This window comes from Enhydra lutris, unplaced genomic scaffold, assembly GCF_002288905.1.
Source record: "Enhydra lutris kenyoni isolate GAN:26980312 unplaced genomic scaffold, ASM228890v2 scaffoldscaffold5, whole genome shotgun sequence".
NCBI lineage: Eukaryota > Metazoa > Chordata > Mammalia > Carnivora > Mustelidae > Enhydra > Enhydra lutris.
The window spans coordinates 48,060,196-48,078,824 of NW_019154089.1; the positions used below are offsets into that span (position 1 = coordinate 48,060,196).

General features: G+C 36.2%; 1 protein-coding gene across 1 annotated transcript in view; it reads left to right on the forward strand.

Moving 5' to 3' along the window:
* LOC111140909 (RPTOR independent companion of MTOR complex 2) overlaps nucleotides 1–18,629 on the forward strand; it is a 134,092-nt gene that overhangs the window by 27,204 nt on the left and 88,259 nt on the right. Inside the window, exon 3 of the mRNA XM_022493171.1 lies at nucleotides 17,679–17,776. Coding sequence (XP_022348879.1) covers nucleotides 17,741–17,776 — 36 coding nt within the window. The 5' untranslated portion in view covers nucleotides 17,679–17,740. The remainder of the gene's footprint in view (nucleotides 1–17,678; nucleotides 17,777–18,629) is intronic.

An 18,629-nucleotide genomic window follows, 5' to 3' on the forward strand; every position in this document is an offset into this window, starting at 1 on the left:
AGAATAGATAAAGAAGATGTGGTTTATATATATAATGGAATATTACTCAGCCATCAGAAAGGATGAATACCAACCATTTGCATCGACAAGGATGGATTTCACTTATGCTAAGTGAAATAAGTCAAGCAGAGAAAGATAATTATCATATGGTTTTATTCATATGTGGAGCATAAGAAATAGCGTGGAGGACCACAGGGGAAGGGAGGGAAAACTGAAAACTGAATGGGAAGAAATCAGAGAGGGAGACAAACCATGAGAGACTCTGGACTCTGGGAACCAAACTGAAGGTTACAGAAGGGAAGGGAGTGGGGGAATGGGGTAATCCAGTGATGGGTATTAAGGAGGGCATGTGTGGTGATGACCACTGGGTGTTATATACAACTAAAGAATTGTTGAACACTACATCAAAAACTAATGATGTACTATATGTTGGCTAACAACATAATAATGAAAAAATAATGGTGAGGATGATAAGGAAAAAAAGAAGAAGAAGTGGTGCTTAAGATAGATACACTAAGAAGTCTCAGGGATATTTGGTAACGACCTGGATGTAATTTTCTATTTCAGACAGAGTTACTGTTGTCTCAAAAGGACATTTTGGAAACTTTTTTTTGTTAAGGATGAATGAGATTATTGGACATGATGAATTTGAGGTAGACCAAACACAAGAGTGAGCTATGGTGCTTTATTTGAAGATTAAGTCCAGAATTGAGATTTTGAGGCATTGTTCACTTAAAAATTAAAATCGAATTTGTTAGAGTTATGGAGACAATGGGGAAGAGAAACCTGAGAAATAGGAAAGAAGACTAAAGCAGTACAATTACAGACACCAAGGGAGAGAAGGTGGATTTGGCTATCATTGGCCAGTACTATAATGGAAAAGTCAGGGAGTTTGAAAAGTGAGAAAAATCTCTTGAATTGGACAAGTAGTAAACTTGAAAACAGGTTTATTGGAACAGTGGCCTAGATTGGTCAAGTTTAGGAGATGATGAGGTAGGAATTAATTAATTTGAATCCCAGAGAGATTTGGTAAAAGAAGTAATGTCACTTCAAAAATGGAAAACAGTGGCTGGAACATTTTTTTTTTTATTAAAGATTTTATTTATTCATTTGTCAGAAAGCACAAGCAGGGGGAGCAGCAGGGAGAGGGAGAAGCAGACTCCCTGGTGAGCAGGGAGCCCAACGAAGGGCTCCATCCCAGGACCCTGAGATCATGACCTGAGCTGAAGTCTAATGCCCAACCAACTGCACCACCCAGGCACCCTGAAGCTTTTTTTTTTTTTTTTTTTTTTTTTTAAGATAGATAAAAGAGCTAGTGAAGAGAGATGAATGAGAAATAGTGAATAACTAATGGTAGAAATCTTAGAATGAAATAAATTGTAGAACAAGAATACAAATGGGAGATATTAGATAATAACATTTCTAACCCATGCTAAAGTAAATGTCCTGCTGCCAAAGTGAATTTGTACCCTTTTGCTCCTTTATTAGTTTCAAAGAGGTAAGCCCTTCATTACATTCATAGAAGCCACCTGTCAGACAAGTGATCTGAACTATAAATAGTCATGTTTCATAGAGAAAAATAGAAACATGAAAGTAGCTGTACAAGCAAAATGTACAACTAACTTCTAAATAATTCTAATAGATTGGGTGTATATCACAGTTATCTCAGCCTTTAGACTCAGCTGTTCTGTTTCACAGGTTTCATTTATATAGTGAATTGTTTCAGAGGCAAACAGGATTTTTCTCATATAATAAAAGTTTCCTACTTAGGGGACTGTGTAAATCTAATAATTTTATAGGTGTCTTTGTAAGCATAATAGATTAAGACACAGAAATTTTTGCACAGCATCCATTGATTATAATCTATATAAGGAGTGCCTGGGTGGCTCAGTTAAGCATCTGCCTTCAACTCAAGTCATGATCCCACTACCCTGGGATCAAGTCCTATCTCAGGCTCCCTGCTTAGCAGGGAATCTGCTTCTCCCTCTCTCTGCCACTCTCCCCTACCTGTGTTCTCTTTCTCCCTGTCAAATAAATATATCTTTAAAAAAAAAAATCTTTATATAGTAATTGCTTTTAGTTAATTTTACTGTCTTAGAAAATGCTCCCCCCACAAAACTATTGGATATGGATATAAACAGTATGTTGGAAAGGGAATTCAGAGTAACAATTATCCAGGCAATGGCTAGGTTGGAGAAAACCAATAGTGACAACATAGAATCTCTAAAGGTAGAAGTGGATAGAGCCGATCTGGCAGAAGTTAAAAATGCTATCAGTGAGGTCCAATCTAATCTAAATACTCCAACAACTAGGGTAACCAAGGCAGAAGATAGAATTAGTGATCTAGAAGACAAACTGATAGAAAAGAAGGATCAGGAGGAGGCCTAAAACAGTTAGAAGCCATGAAAACAGAATTAGGGAAATAAATGATGCCATGAAACATTCCAGTGTCAGAATTATTGGGATCCCTGAGGGGGTGGAGAAAGAGAGAAGACTAGAAGATATAGTTGAACAAATTCTGGATGAAAATCTCCCCAGTCTGGGGAATGGGACAGTGTTCATGTCCTAGAGGCAGTAGAACACATCAAAGAAATTAGAAGCTGGTTCTCTGAAAGAATTAATAAGATCAATAAAGCACTGGCCAAACTAATCCAAAAGAGAAGAGAGAGGACCCAAATTAATAAAATTATGAATGAAAGGGGAGAGTTCACGACTAACACCAAGGAAATAGAAACAGTCATCAGAAATTATTATCAGCAGTTATATGCCAATAAGTTAAGCAACCTAGAAGAAATGGATGCATTCCTGGAAACCTGTAAACTTCCAGAGTTCACGACTAATACCAAGGAAATAGAAAGAATCATCAGAAATTATTATCAACAATTATATGCCAATAAGTTAAGCAATGTAGAAGAAATGGATGCATTCCTGGAGACCTGTAAACTTCCAAGACTGAAACAGAAAGAAGTTTACAACAGGACCTGATGGATTTCCTGGGGAATTATACCAAACATTCAAAGTAGAAATAATACCTATTCTCCCTGAAGCTGTTTCAGAAGAAAACTTTGACTCTTTCTCTGAAGCCAGCATTACCCTGATCCCCAAACAAGGCAAAGACCCCATCTAAAAGAATTTCAGACCAATATCCTTGATGAATATGGATGTCAAGATTCTCAACAAGATCCTAGCTAATAGTATCCAACAGTACATTAAAAAGTTACCCACCATGACCTGGTGGGATTTATCCCTGGAATGCAAGGGTGGTTCAACATTCGCAAATAAATCAGTATGATAAAACAAATCAATAAGAGGAGAGAAAAACCATATGGTCCTCTCAATTGATGCAGAAAAAGCATTTGACAAAATACAGCATCAGTTCCTGATTAAAACTTTTTAAAGTATAGGGATAGAGGGAACATTCCTCAACTTCATAAAATTTGTCTATGAAGAACCCACAACGAATATCATTCTCAATGGGGAAAAGCTGACAGCCTTCCCTTTGAGATGAGGAACATGACAAGGATGCTCACTCTTGCCACTGTTGTTCAACATAGTACTAGAAGTCCTAGCAACAGTATTCAGAAAATAAAAAGAAATAGAAGGTATTCAAATTGGCGAAGAAGAAGTCAAACTCTCTCTCTTCTCGAATGATGTGATACTTTATATGGAAAACCCAAAAGACTCCACCCCCAGACTACTAGAATTCATATAGCAATTCAGTAATGTGGCAGGATACAAAATCAATGCACAGAAATCAGTTGCTTTCTTAAACACTAACAATGAAAATATAGAAAGGGAAATTAGAGAATTGATTCCATTTGCTATAGCACCAAGGACCATAAGATAACTGGGAATAAGCCTAACCAAAGAGGTAAAGGATCTGTACTCAAGGAACTATAGAACACTCATGAAAGAAGTTGAAGAAGACACAAAAAGATGGAAAAGCATTCCATGCTCCTGGATCGGAAGAATAAATATTGTTAAGATGTCTGTGCTGCCCAGAGCAATCTATACTTTTAATGCCATCCCAATCAAAATTCCACTGGCATTTTTCAATGTGCTGGAACAAATCCTAAAATTTGTATGAAACCAGAAAAGACCCCAAATTGCTAAGGAAATGTTGAAAAAGAAAAACAAAACTGGGGGCATCACGTTGCCTGATTCCAAGCTTTTTTACTCCAAAGCTGTGATCACAGAGGGCGTAGTACTGGCACAGAAACAGACACATAGACCAGTAGAACAGAGTAGAGTCCAGATATGGACCTGCAACTCTATGCTCAAATAATCTTCGACAAAGCAGGAAAAAATATCCAGTGGAAAAAAGACAGTCTCTTCAATAAAAGGTGCTGGGAAATTGGACACTACGTATAGAAGAAGGAAACTTAACCATTCTTTAACACCATACACAAAGATAAACTCGAAATGGATAAGACCGCAACGTGAAGCAGGAATCTATAAAATCCTAGGGAAGAATATAGGCAATAACCTCCTCAACATCAGCCACAGCAACTTCTTTCAAGACATGTCTCCAAAGGCAAAGGAAACAAAAGCGAAAATGAACTTTTGGGACTTCATCAAGCTCAAAAGCTTCTGCACAGCAAAGGAAACAGTCCAACAAAACAAAGAGGCAGCCCACAGAATGGGAGAAGATATTCACAAATGACACTGCAGACAAAAGGCTGATATTGAAGATCTATAAGGAACTCCTCAAACTTAACACTCAAAAAAACAGATAATCATGTCAAAAAATGGGCAGAAGACATGAGCAGATGCTTCTCCAAAGAAGACATACAAATGGCTAACAGACACATGAAAAAATCTTCATCATCATTAGCCATTGGGGAGATTCAAATCAAAACCACATTGAGATACCACCTTACACCAGTTAGAATGGCCAAAATTAACAAGACAGTATTTAACAAGTTGAAGAGGATGTGGAGAAGGGGGAACCCTCTTACAGTGTTGGTTGGAATGTAAGTTGGTGCATCCACTTTGGAAAACAGTGTGGAGATTCCTTAAGAAATTAAAAATAGAGGGCGCCTGGGTGGCTCAGTTGGTTAAGCGACTGCCTTCAGCTCAGGTCATGATCCTGGAGTCCCGGGATCGAGTCCCGCATCAGGCTCCCAGCTCCACGGGGAGTCTGCTTCTCCCTCTGACCTTCTCCTCGCTCATGCTCTCTCTCACTGTCTCTCTCTTCTCTCAAATAAATAAATTAAAAATGTTTAAAAAAAAAATTAAAAATAGAGCTACCGCTTGACCCTGCATTTGCACTACCCCAAAGATGTAGTGAAAAGAAGGGCCATCTGTACCCCAATGTTCATAGCAGCAATGGCCACAATAGCCAGACTGTGGAAAGAGCCAAGATGCACTTCAACGGACGAATGGATAAAGAAGATATGGTCCATATATATAATGGAGTGTTATGCCTCCATCAGAAAGGATGAATATCCAACTTTTGTATCAACATGGACGGGACTGGAGGAGATTATGCTGAGTGAAATAAGTCAAGCAGAGAGAGTCGATTATATGGTTTCACTTACTTACGGAGCATTAGGAATAACATGGAGGACATTAGGAGAAGGGAAGGAAAAGTGAATTGGGGGAAATTGGAAGGGAAGAGGAAGCATGAGAGACTGTGGACTCTGAGAAACAAACTGGGTTTTGGAGGGGAGGGGGGTAGGGGGGATGGGTGAACCTGGTAGTGGATATTAAGGAGGGCAGGTATTACATGGAGCACTGGGTATGGTGCATAAACAATGAATCTTGAACACTGAAAAAATAAATTAAAAAAGGAAAATGCTCTAGTTGCAGACAGTATTTTTCATATTGGGTTTCTCCCCAAAAAATGACAGTAAAATAAATGTCATGACACATAGATACTTGAATGACAGCCATTTCCGTAGACTGGTGCATGTCTTCTGTGTACTGCATATACTTTGTACTTGTGCACAAAGTAAAAGTGCTTTGTGAATTTGGGTAGAGTTCTCTACCACAGTTGTCCCATTGTAGTATAAGCCCAAGTATTCCACTGATCTCTGATTTCATTATGAGAAAGGAAAAGAGATGAATTTTTTTTTTTTTTTTTAAGATTTTATCCATTTATTTGACAGACAGAGATCACAAGTAGGCAGAGAAGCAGGCAGAGAGAGAGAGAGGAGGAAGCAGGCTCCCCGCTAAGCAAAGAGCCTGATGCGGGGCTCGATCCCAGGACCCTGGGATCATGACCTGAGCGGAAGGCAGAGGCTTTAACCCACTGAGCCACCCGGGTGCCCCAAGAGATGAATTCTAAGAAAGCAATTCATACTTATTCTTTCCTATCAAGCTGCTCTTCATTTTTTTACTCAACCTGAATCATCTTTTTACCAGAAAATCTTTATAAATTCACAGATCATTTACGATATAAAATAGATAATGTTGGAATGATTAGAAGATTATTAGGTAAGGTAAATAGTTAGGCTTTGGTTCTTTTTCCATCTGTTGCAACATGGTTTGTAGCACTGCTATGAATATAAATACAGTGCTTCGAAGTGTGAGGAGAGGAGCAGAGAAAGATTATGAAGGTGATTTTTAAGGTAGATAATTTGAATTTCTACCTTTTTCTTTTCCTAAGTGCTTTCATTTAAAACATTTTATAAAAATTTGACCAATTTGAGTGGACAAAGATAGTTACCTTGTTAATTGTGTGAAGTAAGTTCTTAGATTCCTTTCCAAAGCAATAGCAAGATCAGTTTGGTTAGGTTTAGGGGGATACTTTTTTTTGGTCCTCAGAGTTGTAAAATACATGCGACATGATCTTCTTTATTTGCTCCTGCTTTACATAATTTGTACTATAGCTCTTGTTATTATAATTAATCATAAGAGTATTATCTTATAAATTCTTGTATTTTAATATTCAGATGTCTGAGGTGGGGACTCCTTTCATTACAAATGCTGGATTGTGAAAAGTCAAGTTAAAGTCACAAGTTTCTGTAATGTCTGTATATACTGAGAGAGAACTGAATGTAATATATGTGTATTGCTCAATGAATTTTCACAGATTGACACACCTGTGAACCCAGCACCTATTTCAAGAAACAGAGTTTGGGATACTTAAAAGTTTTTATGAATTTTTTTCTGAATAGTATGTTCAGTAATTTTTTTCTAAGTGAATACTGTGTTCAGTTTTCTAGTTATAGGATGATACAGTGGTGAACTGAAACAGACTTAGAGTGTGAGGAGATAAATATCAGTCACATGAATAAATGTAATTACAATCTGCTGTGTATACTAAACATATGTTCTCTGCCCTGTGAAAGGCAGTATAATGAGGTAGACTGTAGAGTGATTTTATACTGGGGAATAAGGGTAGATACTAGAATCAGATTGCTTAGGTTCAAATTCTGTTGTCAATTCTGGTATTTACGTGACTTTAGGAAAATAATGTCTCTTACAACTCATTTCTTAAATGAAGATGGTAATAGTAACTTACTTTATATGGTTGGTGTGGACATTAAAAGATTATTTATGCAAAAAATTAGTATAATGTAGATTATATGTATTAGTAATTTATTTTGTCTTCTGGGTATTGTTTGTTTGATATTGTATCATTTTATTTGAAAATGATACAGAAGCATACTTCATAAAGTAGCTTCTTATCTCTTCTAGCGTTCAGATCAAATAATCCAAAGGGATATCAGAATCTAGTTACATAATATTCTGGTAGTATTTATAGCATGTTTCAAATTTTAGTGTGTTTTGGGGCACCTGAGTGGCTCAGTAAGTTAAGTGTCCCACCCATGGTTTTGCATCAGGTTGTGATCTCAGAGTCTTGAGATTGAGCCCTTGAGTTGGGGCTCCCTGCTCAGCATGAAGACTGAAGATTTTTTTCCCTCTGCCCCTCCTCCCACTCATGCATGGAGTGCTTGTTCTCTCTCTCTCTTTAAAATAAATAAACACCTTAAAAAAAATTTTAAGTGTGGATAAGGATCACTGGGGTATCTCCTGTAAATGCACATTACAGTGGGTCCCTTTCTAGCCACACTTAGCTCTGTAATCAATATTTCTTATAATAACTCATGTATTTCTTAGGAACACAAGTTTGAAAACCACTGGGCTGTAAGTCTCTTGCGTTTTATATATATATATATATATATATATATATATATATATTTTTTTTTTTTAAGATTTTATTTTTATTTATTTGACAGACACATAGAGAACACAAATAGCGTGAGTGGGAGAGGGGGAAGCAGGCTTCCTGCTGAGTGGGGAGCCTGATGTGGGACTTGATCCCAGGATCATGACCTGAACTGATGGCAGACACTTAACGACTGAGCCACCCTGGCGCCTCTTTAAGTCTCTTTTGTACGTAGGCCAAATACTCAGTTATTTTGTCCCATCATTTTAACGTATAACACTATGAGGTGTTTTTTGCTGTTACTGTTTTTGGTACATATTCTTATTACTACAAATGGTTAAAAAAAAAAATCCCTAAATCTGTACTTGGCTCTAGGATTCTGTATTAGTAAATAGTATCATATGTCAGATTAGCCAATTGAGAAACCTGGATTTATTCTTGATTCCTCCCTCTACCTTTCCTCTAATCCTATACCTTTCTTATTGCCTCTGATTCATTACTGATGGTTTCTCTCATGGAAGATTTTTTTTGTTGTTGTTTTTTTTTTGTTGTTGTTGTTTTAAAGATCCCAAATTGCCAAAGCAATTTTTTTTTAAGTTTTATTTATTTATTTGACAGAGATCACAAGCAGGCAGAGAGAGGAGGAAGCAGGCTCCCTGCCAAGCAGAGAGCCCGAAGCGGGGCTAGATCTAGATCCCAGGACCCTGAGATCATGACCTGAGCCGAAGGCAGAGGCTTTAACCCACTGAGCCACCCAGGCGCACCTTGCATGGAAGATTTTGTAACATCTATTTATACCTACCTTTGTCCTCCCAACAGTCTGTTTTCCAAAGTTGTCTTTCTAAAACACAGCTGATTATGCCATCTACTTGCATAAGTGTTTTCCCTAGTAATTACCCTTTGCTCAAAGATGACCTGAGTTTCTTAGTATATAAGACCATTGTAATGCATCTTTTCCTTTATTCTTCCTGATGACCTTGTTTCTGGGAATATTTAGTTTCCTGCTGTTCCTTGAGGAAAATAGCATTTTTTTTTTCATGTGTCTTTATTCACATACTATTCTTTTCTATCTTATGTCTCCCCTTTTCAGTCTTTCTTTCAGTGGGTATTTATTGAGAACCCACCATGTGCCTGGTATTGTATCAGAGGCCAGGGTTGCATGTATGAAAAAGATAGGTTTCCTGTTCTCACTTGTCTTAATGTCTAGAGAAGTCTATCAGGCACCCTTCTTTTTTTTTGTTCCCATAATATTTATTGCCAACCTCTCTGTCATATATTATTAAGTGATAATGTGCTTCTCTTTTCTCATTTAATTTTGATCTCCAGGGCTGAGACCGTATTTTACGTTTATTAATATTTCTCGCCTAGCATTTGGCACAGTACGTGGCATAGAGTGATCACTGAAGTGTATTTGAATAAAAGTTGGAAATCTAAATCCAGAGCTACTTCAAGGATAAGTCAGAACTGCCCTTTATAGAATACATTTATATTTTTAATTATGTAAGTAGTAAAATGGCTGTGTTCAGTCTAGTGGGGAAACCTATGTTCTGAGTATATTATTCCCATTATATAATCTTAATGTTACATTTTTTTTTTCTTTAGGAACTTTGGGAAGAATATTCTGTCATTTAAAGGTTAAATTTAAAAATATTTTAAGTCATTTATTTTTAATTAAAAAAATTTTTTTAGAGAATGTGAGCAGGGGAGGGGAAGAGTGGGAGGGAGAGAGAGAGAGAGAGAATGAGAATCTTGAGCAGGCCTCACACACAGCACAGAGCCCGACTTGGGACTTGATCTCATGACCTGACTTGAGTCAAATGAAGAGTGGGTGCTTAAGCAACTAAGCCACCCAGGTGCCCCAGTTTTTTAAGGATTTATTCAAAATTATGATTTGAAATAAAGATTACAGAATATATAATTCTAATTATTAAGATTATATATTCATACATCTTTTAATTTAAAAAATCTTATTTAAATTCAATTTAATATACACTGTATTATTAGTTTCAGAGGTATGCATACATCTTTTAATAGAGGTTCTCTTCAGATGAGTCATTTACCTATTTCCAGCTGACTCTTTTGTTTCATGTTCTGTACCTTGATCTTGGCCTGTATCTTACAGTTATATTATGACATGCTTGTAATAAGCCAATTAAAGACACGATTTTTGTTCGTACCATTGTAAACCAATCACATTAGTGAACTGGTAGATGTCACTTACTTAATTTATCCAATCAGTTACAAAATGATAACCTTCAACTAGGATCCCCCCCCATATTAGTATATAAATCTTTTCCCCTTGAAATCATTCAAAATCAGCACTTCTTTGGAATTATAGAAAGGAAGATGTATTTTTGAATGAATAGAGAAAAGGTAACTTTTCTCTGAGGTAACTTTGACATTCAAAATTGAAGTGGAGGGAGAGATCTGAATCTCTGGGTCATTGGAAAGACAGTCTCAAAATGTTACAGATCAGCAAAAGTCACTTCACTTTTTCCTGCCATTGTTATTACGCAAGTAGGACATGGGAACAAGAACCCAGCAAAACTATTCTCTTCTGTCTCTGGGAAAAAGAAATAGAATGCAGACCTAGTTGTAAGAAAATCTTTTTCTTTTCTTTTCTTTTCTTTTTTTTTTTTTTTAACAATTTACTTATTTATTAGAGAGAGAGTATTTGCACAAGCAGGTGGAGGGGTAGAGGGAGAGAGAATTTCAAGCAGATTCCCCGCTGAGCAGGGAGCCCAACATGGGACTCTGAGATCATGAGCTGAAACCAAGAGTCAGATGCTTAACTGACCAAGACCCCAGGTGCCCCATGTTTAAGAAAACCTTATTAATAATAGTTGAAGTTTAACTATACTTACAGTAATATCATTTATAATACAATGTGGGATACTTTGCAGAGTGAAAGGAGGTGGTATTAATAATTATAGTGAAACAACAGATGTAAATTTGAAGCCAGGCGGATGAAATAGAATCATCATCATAACTGCTGCAGTAGTGGTATGAAGGATATGTCATGGGAACATAAAGAGGGGGGCTTGTAGGTTAGGGAAAACCTTTATACATCTGAGCCAGACTTCAAGAATGAGAAGGATTTTTCCCCAAGTTGGCTAGACAGAGGGCAGGCCAGGCTAAAGAAACCTACTGTCATCTTGCTGACCATGTAGCCCTGCCTCTTACCAAATCATTCCCTCTCAAGAGGTGCTTTATGTCCATCATTCTTCTAAAACAACCCTATGAAAACTTGCAGTTTTTAGTATGATAAACCTAACATTTAAGAAGATTATAATTAAACTGATTTGCTATCAGTAGTAACAGATTTTCCTTGCACATCTCTACTATAGTATTTATATTTAAAATATGTCAATGATTAAAAGAAGATGATTACCTGCTATAGAGAGGAAACATGAATATTTTCAGTATGTGAGGAAAGATAATACTTGTTTTGCATTCCATATGGTTACACCAGAACAAATGGATGAAAGTTAGAAAGGAGCATATTTTGTCATTGGTATAAGAAAAGGTAACCTACCATGCGATCCAAAGGTTGAAACAGGCTCTCCTGCAAGTTCTGAGTTCCTCTGCATTAGAGGTAAAAGGAAGGTCCTTTTCCCAGGGTGCAATCAATGGGATATATAATTTCCCTACTGAATTATATCTCTTTGATATTAATAATAATTAAAGAATTTCAGGAAATGTTAGAGCTTGAAGCAGTTCTTCCTCAACATTTGGATCTGTGGATAAGGGTGGGAAGATATATTCGCGGTATGTTTGCTAGTAGAGGGGGACAGATTTGCTGCCGGCTTTTGCAAAGGTAATACCAACTATAGTAATTCCCATATGCTTTTAATCATTTAAATCTATCTAATAGATAGTATCTAATAGATGATATTAAAGATATCACTAAGTCATATCAGATTTATGTAGTCATATTTAATTTTGTTACATTAAGTTTCTAATGCACCCTACTTTACTAGCTTGTTGCTTTATTAGCATTTTTTCACATATATTCACAAGTAAATCACAGAAAATATTGTTCAGCTCTGCTCCCACTTGTAATTCCTCTTTGAAATTTTCAAGAAGGCAGATGAGATGATAACAGTTTCTACTTTAAAAATGAGCAAATCTTGGGGCACCTGGGTGGCTCAGTCAGTTAAGCATCTGCCTTCGGCTCAGGTCATGATCCCAGGGTCCTGGGATCAAGCCCTGCATCAGGCTCCTTGCTAAGCAGGGAACCTGCTTCTTCCTTTCCCTCTGCCTGCTGCTCCGCTGCTTGTGCTGTCAAATAAATAAATAAAATCTTTTTTTAAAAATGAGTAAACCTTAAAAAAAATTTAAAAATGAGCAAATCTTGGATCATAAAATAATGTTCTAAAACATGAAACAAAAATTCATTAAACACATTAATAGGGATGCCTGGGTGTCTCAGTTGGTTAACCGCCTGCCTTTCAGCTCAGATCATGGGATTGAGTTCCACATCAGGCTCCTTGCTCATCAGGGAGCCTGCTTCTCCTTCTGCCCGTGGCTCCCCCTGCTCGTGCTCTGTTTTTCTCTCTCTCTCCGCCCTCTGACAAAATCTTAAAAATCAAAAAACAAAAAAAAACCCACATTCACGTGGACATTAAGCATTTGCTTGGACTAAACACATAATTTTCACGATTCATAAAAATGGTATTTACTAAAAAATAACTTTTAACAATAGTTGCTACTATTTATTGGGTGTTTGTTATGGTTTAGGCACTGTGCTAAGCACCTCACATCTTTTAACAGTGCTTTCAAAGTAAGTAATTAGTATTTTCACTATAGATAGGAGAAAGTGGATGCCCACGAGATTGACTTAGACAGGGCTGTGTGGTTTTTTTGTAGGTGAATAAACTAGATTTGAATCCAGTTCTTTTTCATTTCATAGTTCTTTACAGTACTCCCGAATAGCTGTATGCCAGTAGCTTTTGGTCATTAATCTACTACATGTACTTGAACCTAAATTTATTTAAAAATCAATTTTATGTTTTGTATTTATTAACAGATAAAAATACTTCTATAAAGTTTATTGCAGCATGTTACAAAGAAGTAAATATTAAAAACATTTTAAAATAAATGCATGTTTACTCACACAAATATGACATACACTATGTACCTGTGTGTATATGTGTGCATGTGTGCCTATAGGGAGACTTGAGCTGGAGGGGAATGAGTGTATATGTATGTGTCTGTACATATATAGATCTAGATAAAAGGTTTGTCTACTGTAGTTTTCTCTTGGTGTTTTTCTGCATGTATGTGTATGTATATGCATATGTGTTTATATAATATTAAATTGCTAGATATTTAGAGTTGGCTGTTTATTTCATTACCCTCAGAGAGATTCATCAGGAACACTCAGGACTCACAAGTTACACAATAAGAAGAAAAGAGCCACTGTAATTCTACTAGTTCTTTTGTGTTTTGCTTCCTTGCTTTTGAATGGTTTGCCATCGTAGCCAGCTAGCCGAAATTTTTCTTCCCCTAGGCATCTGTGGGTTTCCTAAACATCAAGGCTTCTGGGAATATCCTGACTATCTCATTTGTGCATTATACTTCTCACATAGCACTGTTATCAGTAGATAGTTTTGGAGATACTAAGTTGGAAACATTAAGTGAAAGTAGGAAGAAATAAAAAGAGGTAAACTTTTTCCTGAATTTCTTTGTGCTTCTTGCCATCTTACCAACCCCCAGTAAAAACCACATTGAGCTCAGTTTCCCTGCTACTCATCCAAGTGTAAGTTCTGACTAGGAGAAGAGTTGACAGACTATAGAGCCAAACTATGTGAGCCAAGTCCGCTTTATTGAAATAAAGCCACGTTCATTCATTTATGTATTTTCTACAGTTGCTTTCTTGGTAAAACAGCAGAGTGTAGTAGTTAAAACAGAGACTTTATGTCCTTCAAAGTTTAAAATACTTACTCTCTGGATCTTTACAGAAAAAGTTTGCAGACTCCTGATGTAGCAGGTAAGGAAGAAACCAGGGATTTCTCATTTCTTTTCCAGGAACTTTAACCTGTTATTTCCATGGGAACATTGTAGGACATGAGCATTACATAGTATTTCATCTAGAATGGCTCTCATATTATTTTGAGTTGGTCTAGGAAGTAGCTTCTGGAAGGAAACAGCTTGTTTTTTCAGCAAGTATGTTATGAAGAAACTTTGAAAGTTGTCCTTAGTTGGGGGTTCCTGGGAATTAATTATGTAAAAGAGAAAGGAGGTGAGGAGGGGAAGGAAGGAGAAAGGCTAGTTCATTTTGATTTAGATTGACAACTGTAACACCTGTATTTTTAGTGTTCGGTTCATTTTGTATTATTATTCATGAGGCAAACGTTTGATCCAATGTTGACTTCTCACCACCTGTCAATTTTCAGATTGTGTGCAGGGAGATTTTTTTGTTGCTGTTGTCAGTTTTCTTCTACTTGTATGTAGGGTCTATTAAAGAAGGATGTCTCCTCTCATTGATGTATTTCCACTACCTAAAATAGTACTTGCCGGTGATAGATGTTTAAATATTATTTGTTGAGTGAATGAACTCAGATACGAGATTTTATTTTTGTAGCAAGATTGTGGTTTTTCAAAAATGTCTACAATCAGTTTGTACCTCGATAATAGGCAATAGTTAGAAATCCACAAACCCTTGTGAAGAATAAATATTTCCAGACTAATGATTTTAACTGTTGGTCCTATCAGAACATTACATAATAGTAACTGTATGATCACTTCAGTGAAGCTTTGGTGCCTGAAAACCTAATTATAAGTTGATGTGAACTGGTTAGGTTATATGTTTCCATTAGGTGAATATCTCAACTGGCTTTAGTGATCTTAACTCTTATTTTGCAAATGCTATATAGGTTCTGAATTACCTTGAAGGCTGTTATAAAATTAATATAAAGTTCTGAAATACAGTTAAACCATTTTGACACCATTGGTTTACTTAATATTTTCTTCTTCAATCTCTTCAGATACCATTTATAATAGTGAAAAGGTATTACTATATAATAACATTGATTTAACCTCGCAGTTCTTTTTGGTGGATCTGATTCTACCCAGTGATGAGCTGCTTTCATCCCACTTTTTTTTTTTTTTTTAAGATTTTATTTATTTAACAGAGATTACAAGTAGGCAGAGAGGCAGGCAGAGAGAGAGGAGGAAGCAGGCTCCCTGCTGAGCAGAGAGCCCGATGTGAGGCTCGATCCCAGGATTCTGAGATCATGACCTGAGCCGAAGGCAGAGGCTTTAACCCACTGAGCCACCCAGGCGCCCCTTTCATCCCACTTTTAAGATAACCTCAGAGTCATTAATTATAAAGACATATACTGAGCCATTTAAAATTAGATTGAGTTACATTGGGATTTAAAAAATCCAGAATTTGTGGGAGATGCTGTGAATGATCTCAGTGTATAGCAATTTTAAAGTACTTGGAAATAGCTGGGGTATGTAGTGTGCTTAGTGGTTTGGCACTAACCAATTTGTGGTTGTCATGGCTAACACCCAGTAAAACAGAATGGAGGAAAATAGGCAGATGCAAGCTAAATGTAAAATAGGACAATGCAGTTTCATTTGCTGAGGAAAACAGTAATTCAAAACAAATAGTTCTTTGATTTTGTGTTAACAAATAAAATTCTCAAAGTCATAATGGCTCTTAGATTAAAATATCAGCCATGTGATGATGCTCTTTTTTTCTTCTTTAGCTTGTGCTTTTGTTTTGTTTAAACAAATGGATGCTGAATATATGAAAAGTAAAATAGCTTGCAGCAACCTGAGGAAATTGACACTCTATTCCAGGGGAGTTGGTGGGCTGCTGACCACAGGGCCATATCTGGCTATTACCCATTTTTGTAGAGCGAGTGAGCTAAGATTGTTTTTTTATGTTTTTGAAGCTTTTTTTTTTTTCCTTTCAGTATTTTGAAAGATGTTGCTCTACTTTCTTCTCATTTGCCTTGTTTCTCATGAGAAGTCTCCTGTCAACCTTTTCTTTGCCCCTTTCCACGTAACTTGTCTTTTTTAGTATGGTTCCTTTTAAGGTTTTCTCTGCCAGTGGTTTTGAGTAATGTGATTATGATGTGCTTTGGTCTAGTTTTCTTTATGTTTCTGTACTTGGGATTGGTTGAACTTCCAGGGTTTATTGGGTTATTTTCATCAAATTTGAAAGGTTTTCATCCATTATTTCTTCAAATAATTTTTTTATCCTCCATTTCTTTCCTTTGAGGATTCCAGTTATACATTGTCATTGTGTTAGGCTACTTGACGTCCTTCAGTTCATTGATGTTCTTTTCATTTATTTCTTTTTTCTCTCTGTATTACATTTTGGATAATTTAAATTGCTTTGTCTTCAAGTTCACAGTTCTTACTTTCTATAAAAGTAATTATGCATTTATTCCCATCTGGTATATTTTCATTTAGACCTAGTTTTCATCTCCAGGAATTCAATTTGAATGATTTGTATACCTTTCATGCCTCTCCCAAAGTTTTTACACATACTGGCTTTTAATGTTCTTATCTGTTAATTCTAACATCTTTGTTAGTTCTGGGTCATTTTGGTTGATTAATTTTTCTGCTTTTTATAAGTCTATTTTACTGCTTCTTTGCATATCTGATAAATTTCGACTGGCTGTTAAACATTGTAATTTTTGCCTTGTTAGGTGCTTCATATTTTTTTTATTTGTATAAATTTTGACCATTGGTCTGAGACACAGTTTAGTTACTTGGGATTACTTTAATTCTTTCAAGTTTTGCTTTGAAGATTTGTTAGGTGGGATAAAAGAAGTGTTTAGTCTTACTCTGACTCTAACCAATCCACGTGAATTGTACAGATTTTCAATCTGGCTCTTAGGAACAGGCACTGCCCCGTCCTGTGTGAACAGAGGGTACTTTCCTTTTTACTTCTTTCAAGTAGTTAATTTTCTCACACGCTTGGACTAGTCATTGCTGTACAGACTACCAGAGGGGTCCCTTTGCAGATCTTCAGCATTCTCTCTCTTTTCTAATTCTTCTTAGTTTTCTTGGACTCTGAGTTCTGTCTTTAAATCTTGGACTGTTTGCCTGGATTTTTACCTGTCGGCACCAACACCTGGAAACTTTCTTAAGACAGTTAGCTGGGGGCAGTTCTAGGGTACAGTTGTGTGTTTCTCACCTCTCAGGGATCACTGTTCTTTACTGAGGTCCTGTGTTTTGAGAACAATGGTTTCATATATTTTGTCCTGTTTTTTGATTGATTCAAATATATTGGACAGTATTTTTGGTGCCTTTTGTATATTGTAGCAACAAGTATAGTTGGAATGTTGAAATTTAAGGTTTAGTAGTTAAATAATTCCAGGTGATGATACACGAGTTGGACCATAGGTATGAGTGGAGCAGAGGTGTGAAGGTCATTCGTATGGACTTTGAAGTCACCTAAGTAGATGGATTTGAGATAGAGAATAAGATTTTAAACCAAGACCAAAGTTGTGGAGCTTAAATAACTGCATGTTTTATGTGTTTGGTTAGGAAAGTACTCTTCTAAAATTATGTTAATTTGTCTTGTCTTTTCTTCTAGAACCTTCTGACAACTTAAGGGAGATTCTCCAAAATGTGGCCAAATTGCAAGGAGTATCAAATATGAGAAAACTAGGCCATCTGAATAACTTTACTAAGGTAAGTAAGTAACTCATCTAAAATTTGTTATTCCTTATTGTACTTGTCTCAAATGCCTTTTAACTATCATTAACAAGAAATTAACAAGAAATTCTTGAGTAGTCACCTAATATATTAGTGCTTTCCTCTGCTGCTTTTCATGGATTTTGTCATGTGTTATTAATTTCAGTGTATTTGAATAATGGAAGTGTGTGCTTGTTGCAGGAAATTTGGTAGGTTCAGAAAGTGAAGAAAAAAAGGTCACTAAGAAGTCCATTATTGGGTCTTCAGTGTTTTTCACATGGTATATTACTTTTACCTTTTTTAATACTCATTTTTATGTGATAATGTATAAATGTTGGTACATAAGTACGTGTGTGTTTTGCATTTCATAGGCATAACCATTATTCTCAGAGAAATATTAAAACTTCCTCTCTGATACTCTAATTCTAATTTTGATTAGAGCCCAGGATAAATGAAGGGCCCTTGTCCCAAATAAATATTGACTTGATCTTTATTAGAAGCCAAGAATTCTTGACTTTGATAGATGGATTGATATGTTTTTGAGCTTGGTAATGCTGGACAGCCAACTCTTGGAAACACTAAAAATGCCTATTTTTTTAGATGATGCCATAAATAGGAAACAGAATGGTTCCTTTGGGAAAATTTTTTTTCTTTTTTAATTTCCTCCATATACATTGTTCTGCTGCATTTAAATTTGGGATTAATTATATGTTTAACACCTTAAAAGTGTGACCCATAGACCAGCAGCATTGCTGTCACCTTGGAGCCTGTTTGAAATGTACTATGTTGGCCCTACCCCAGACCACTGAATCAGAATCTACATTTTAATTAAGATACTCAGGTGAATTTG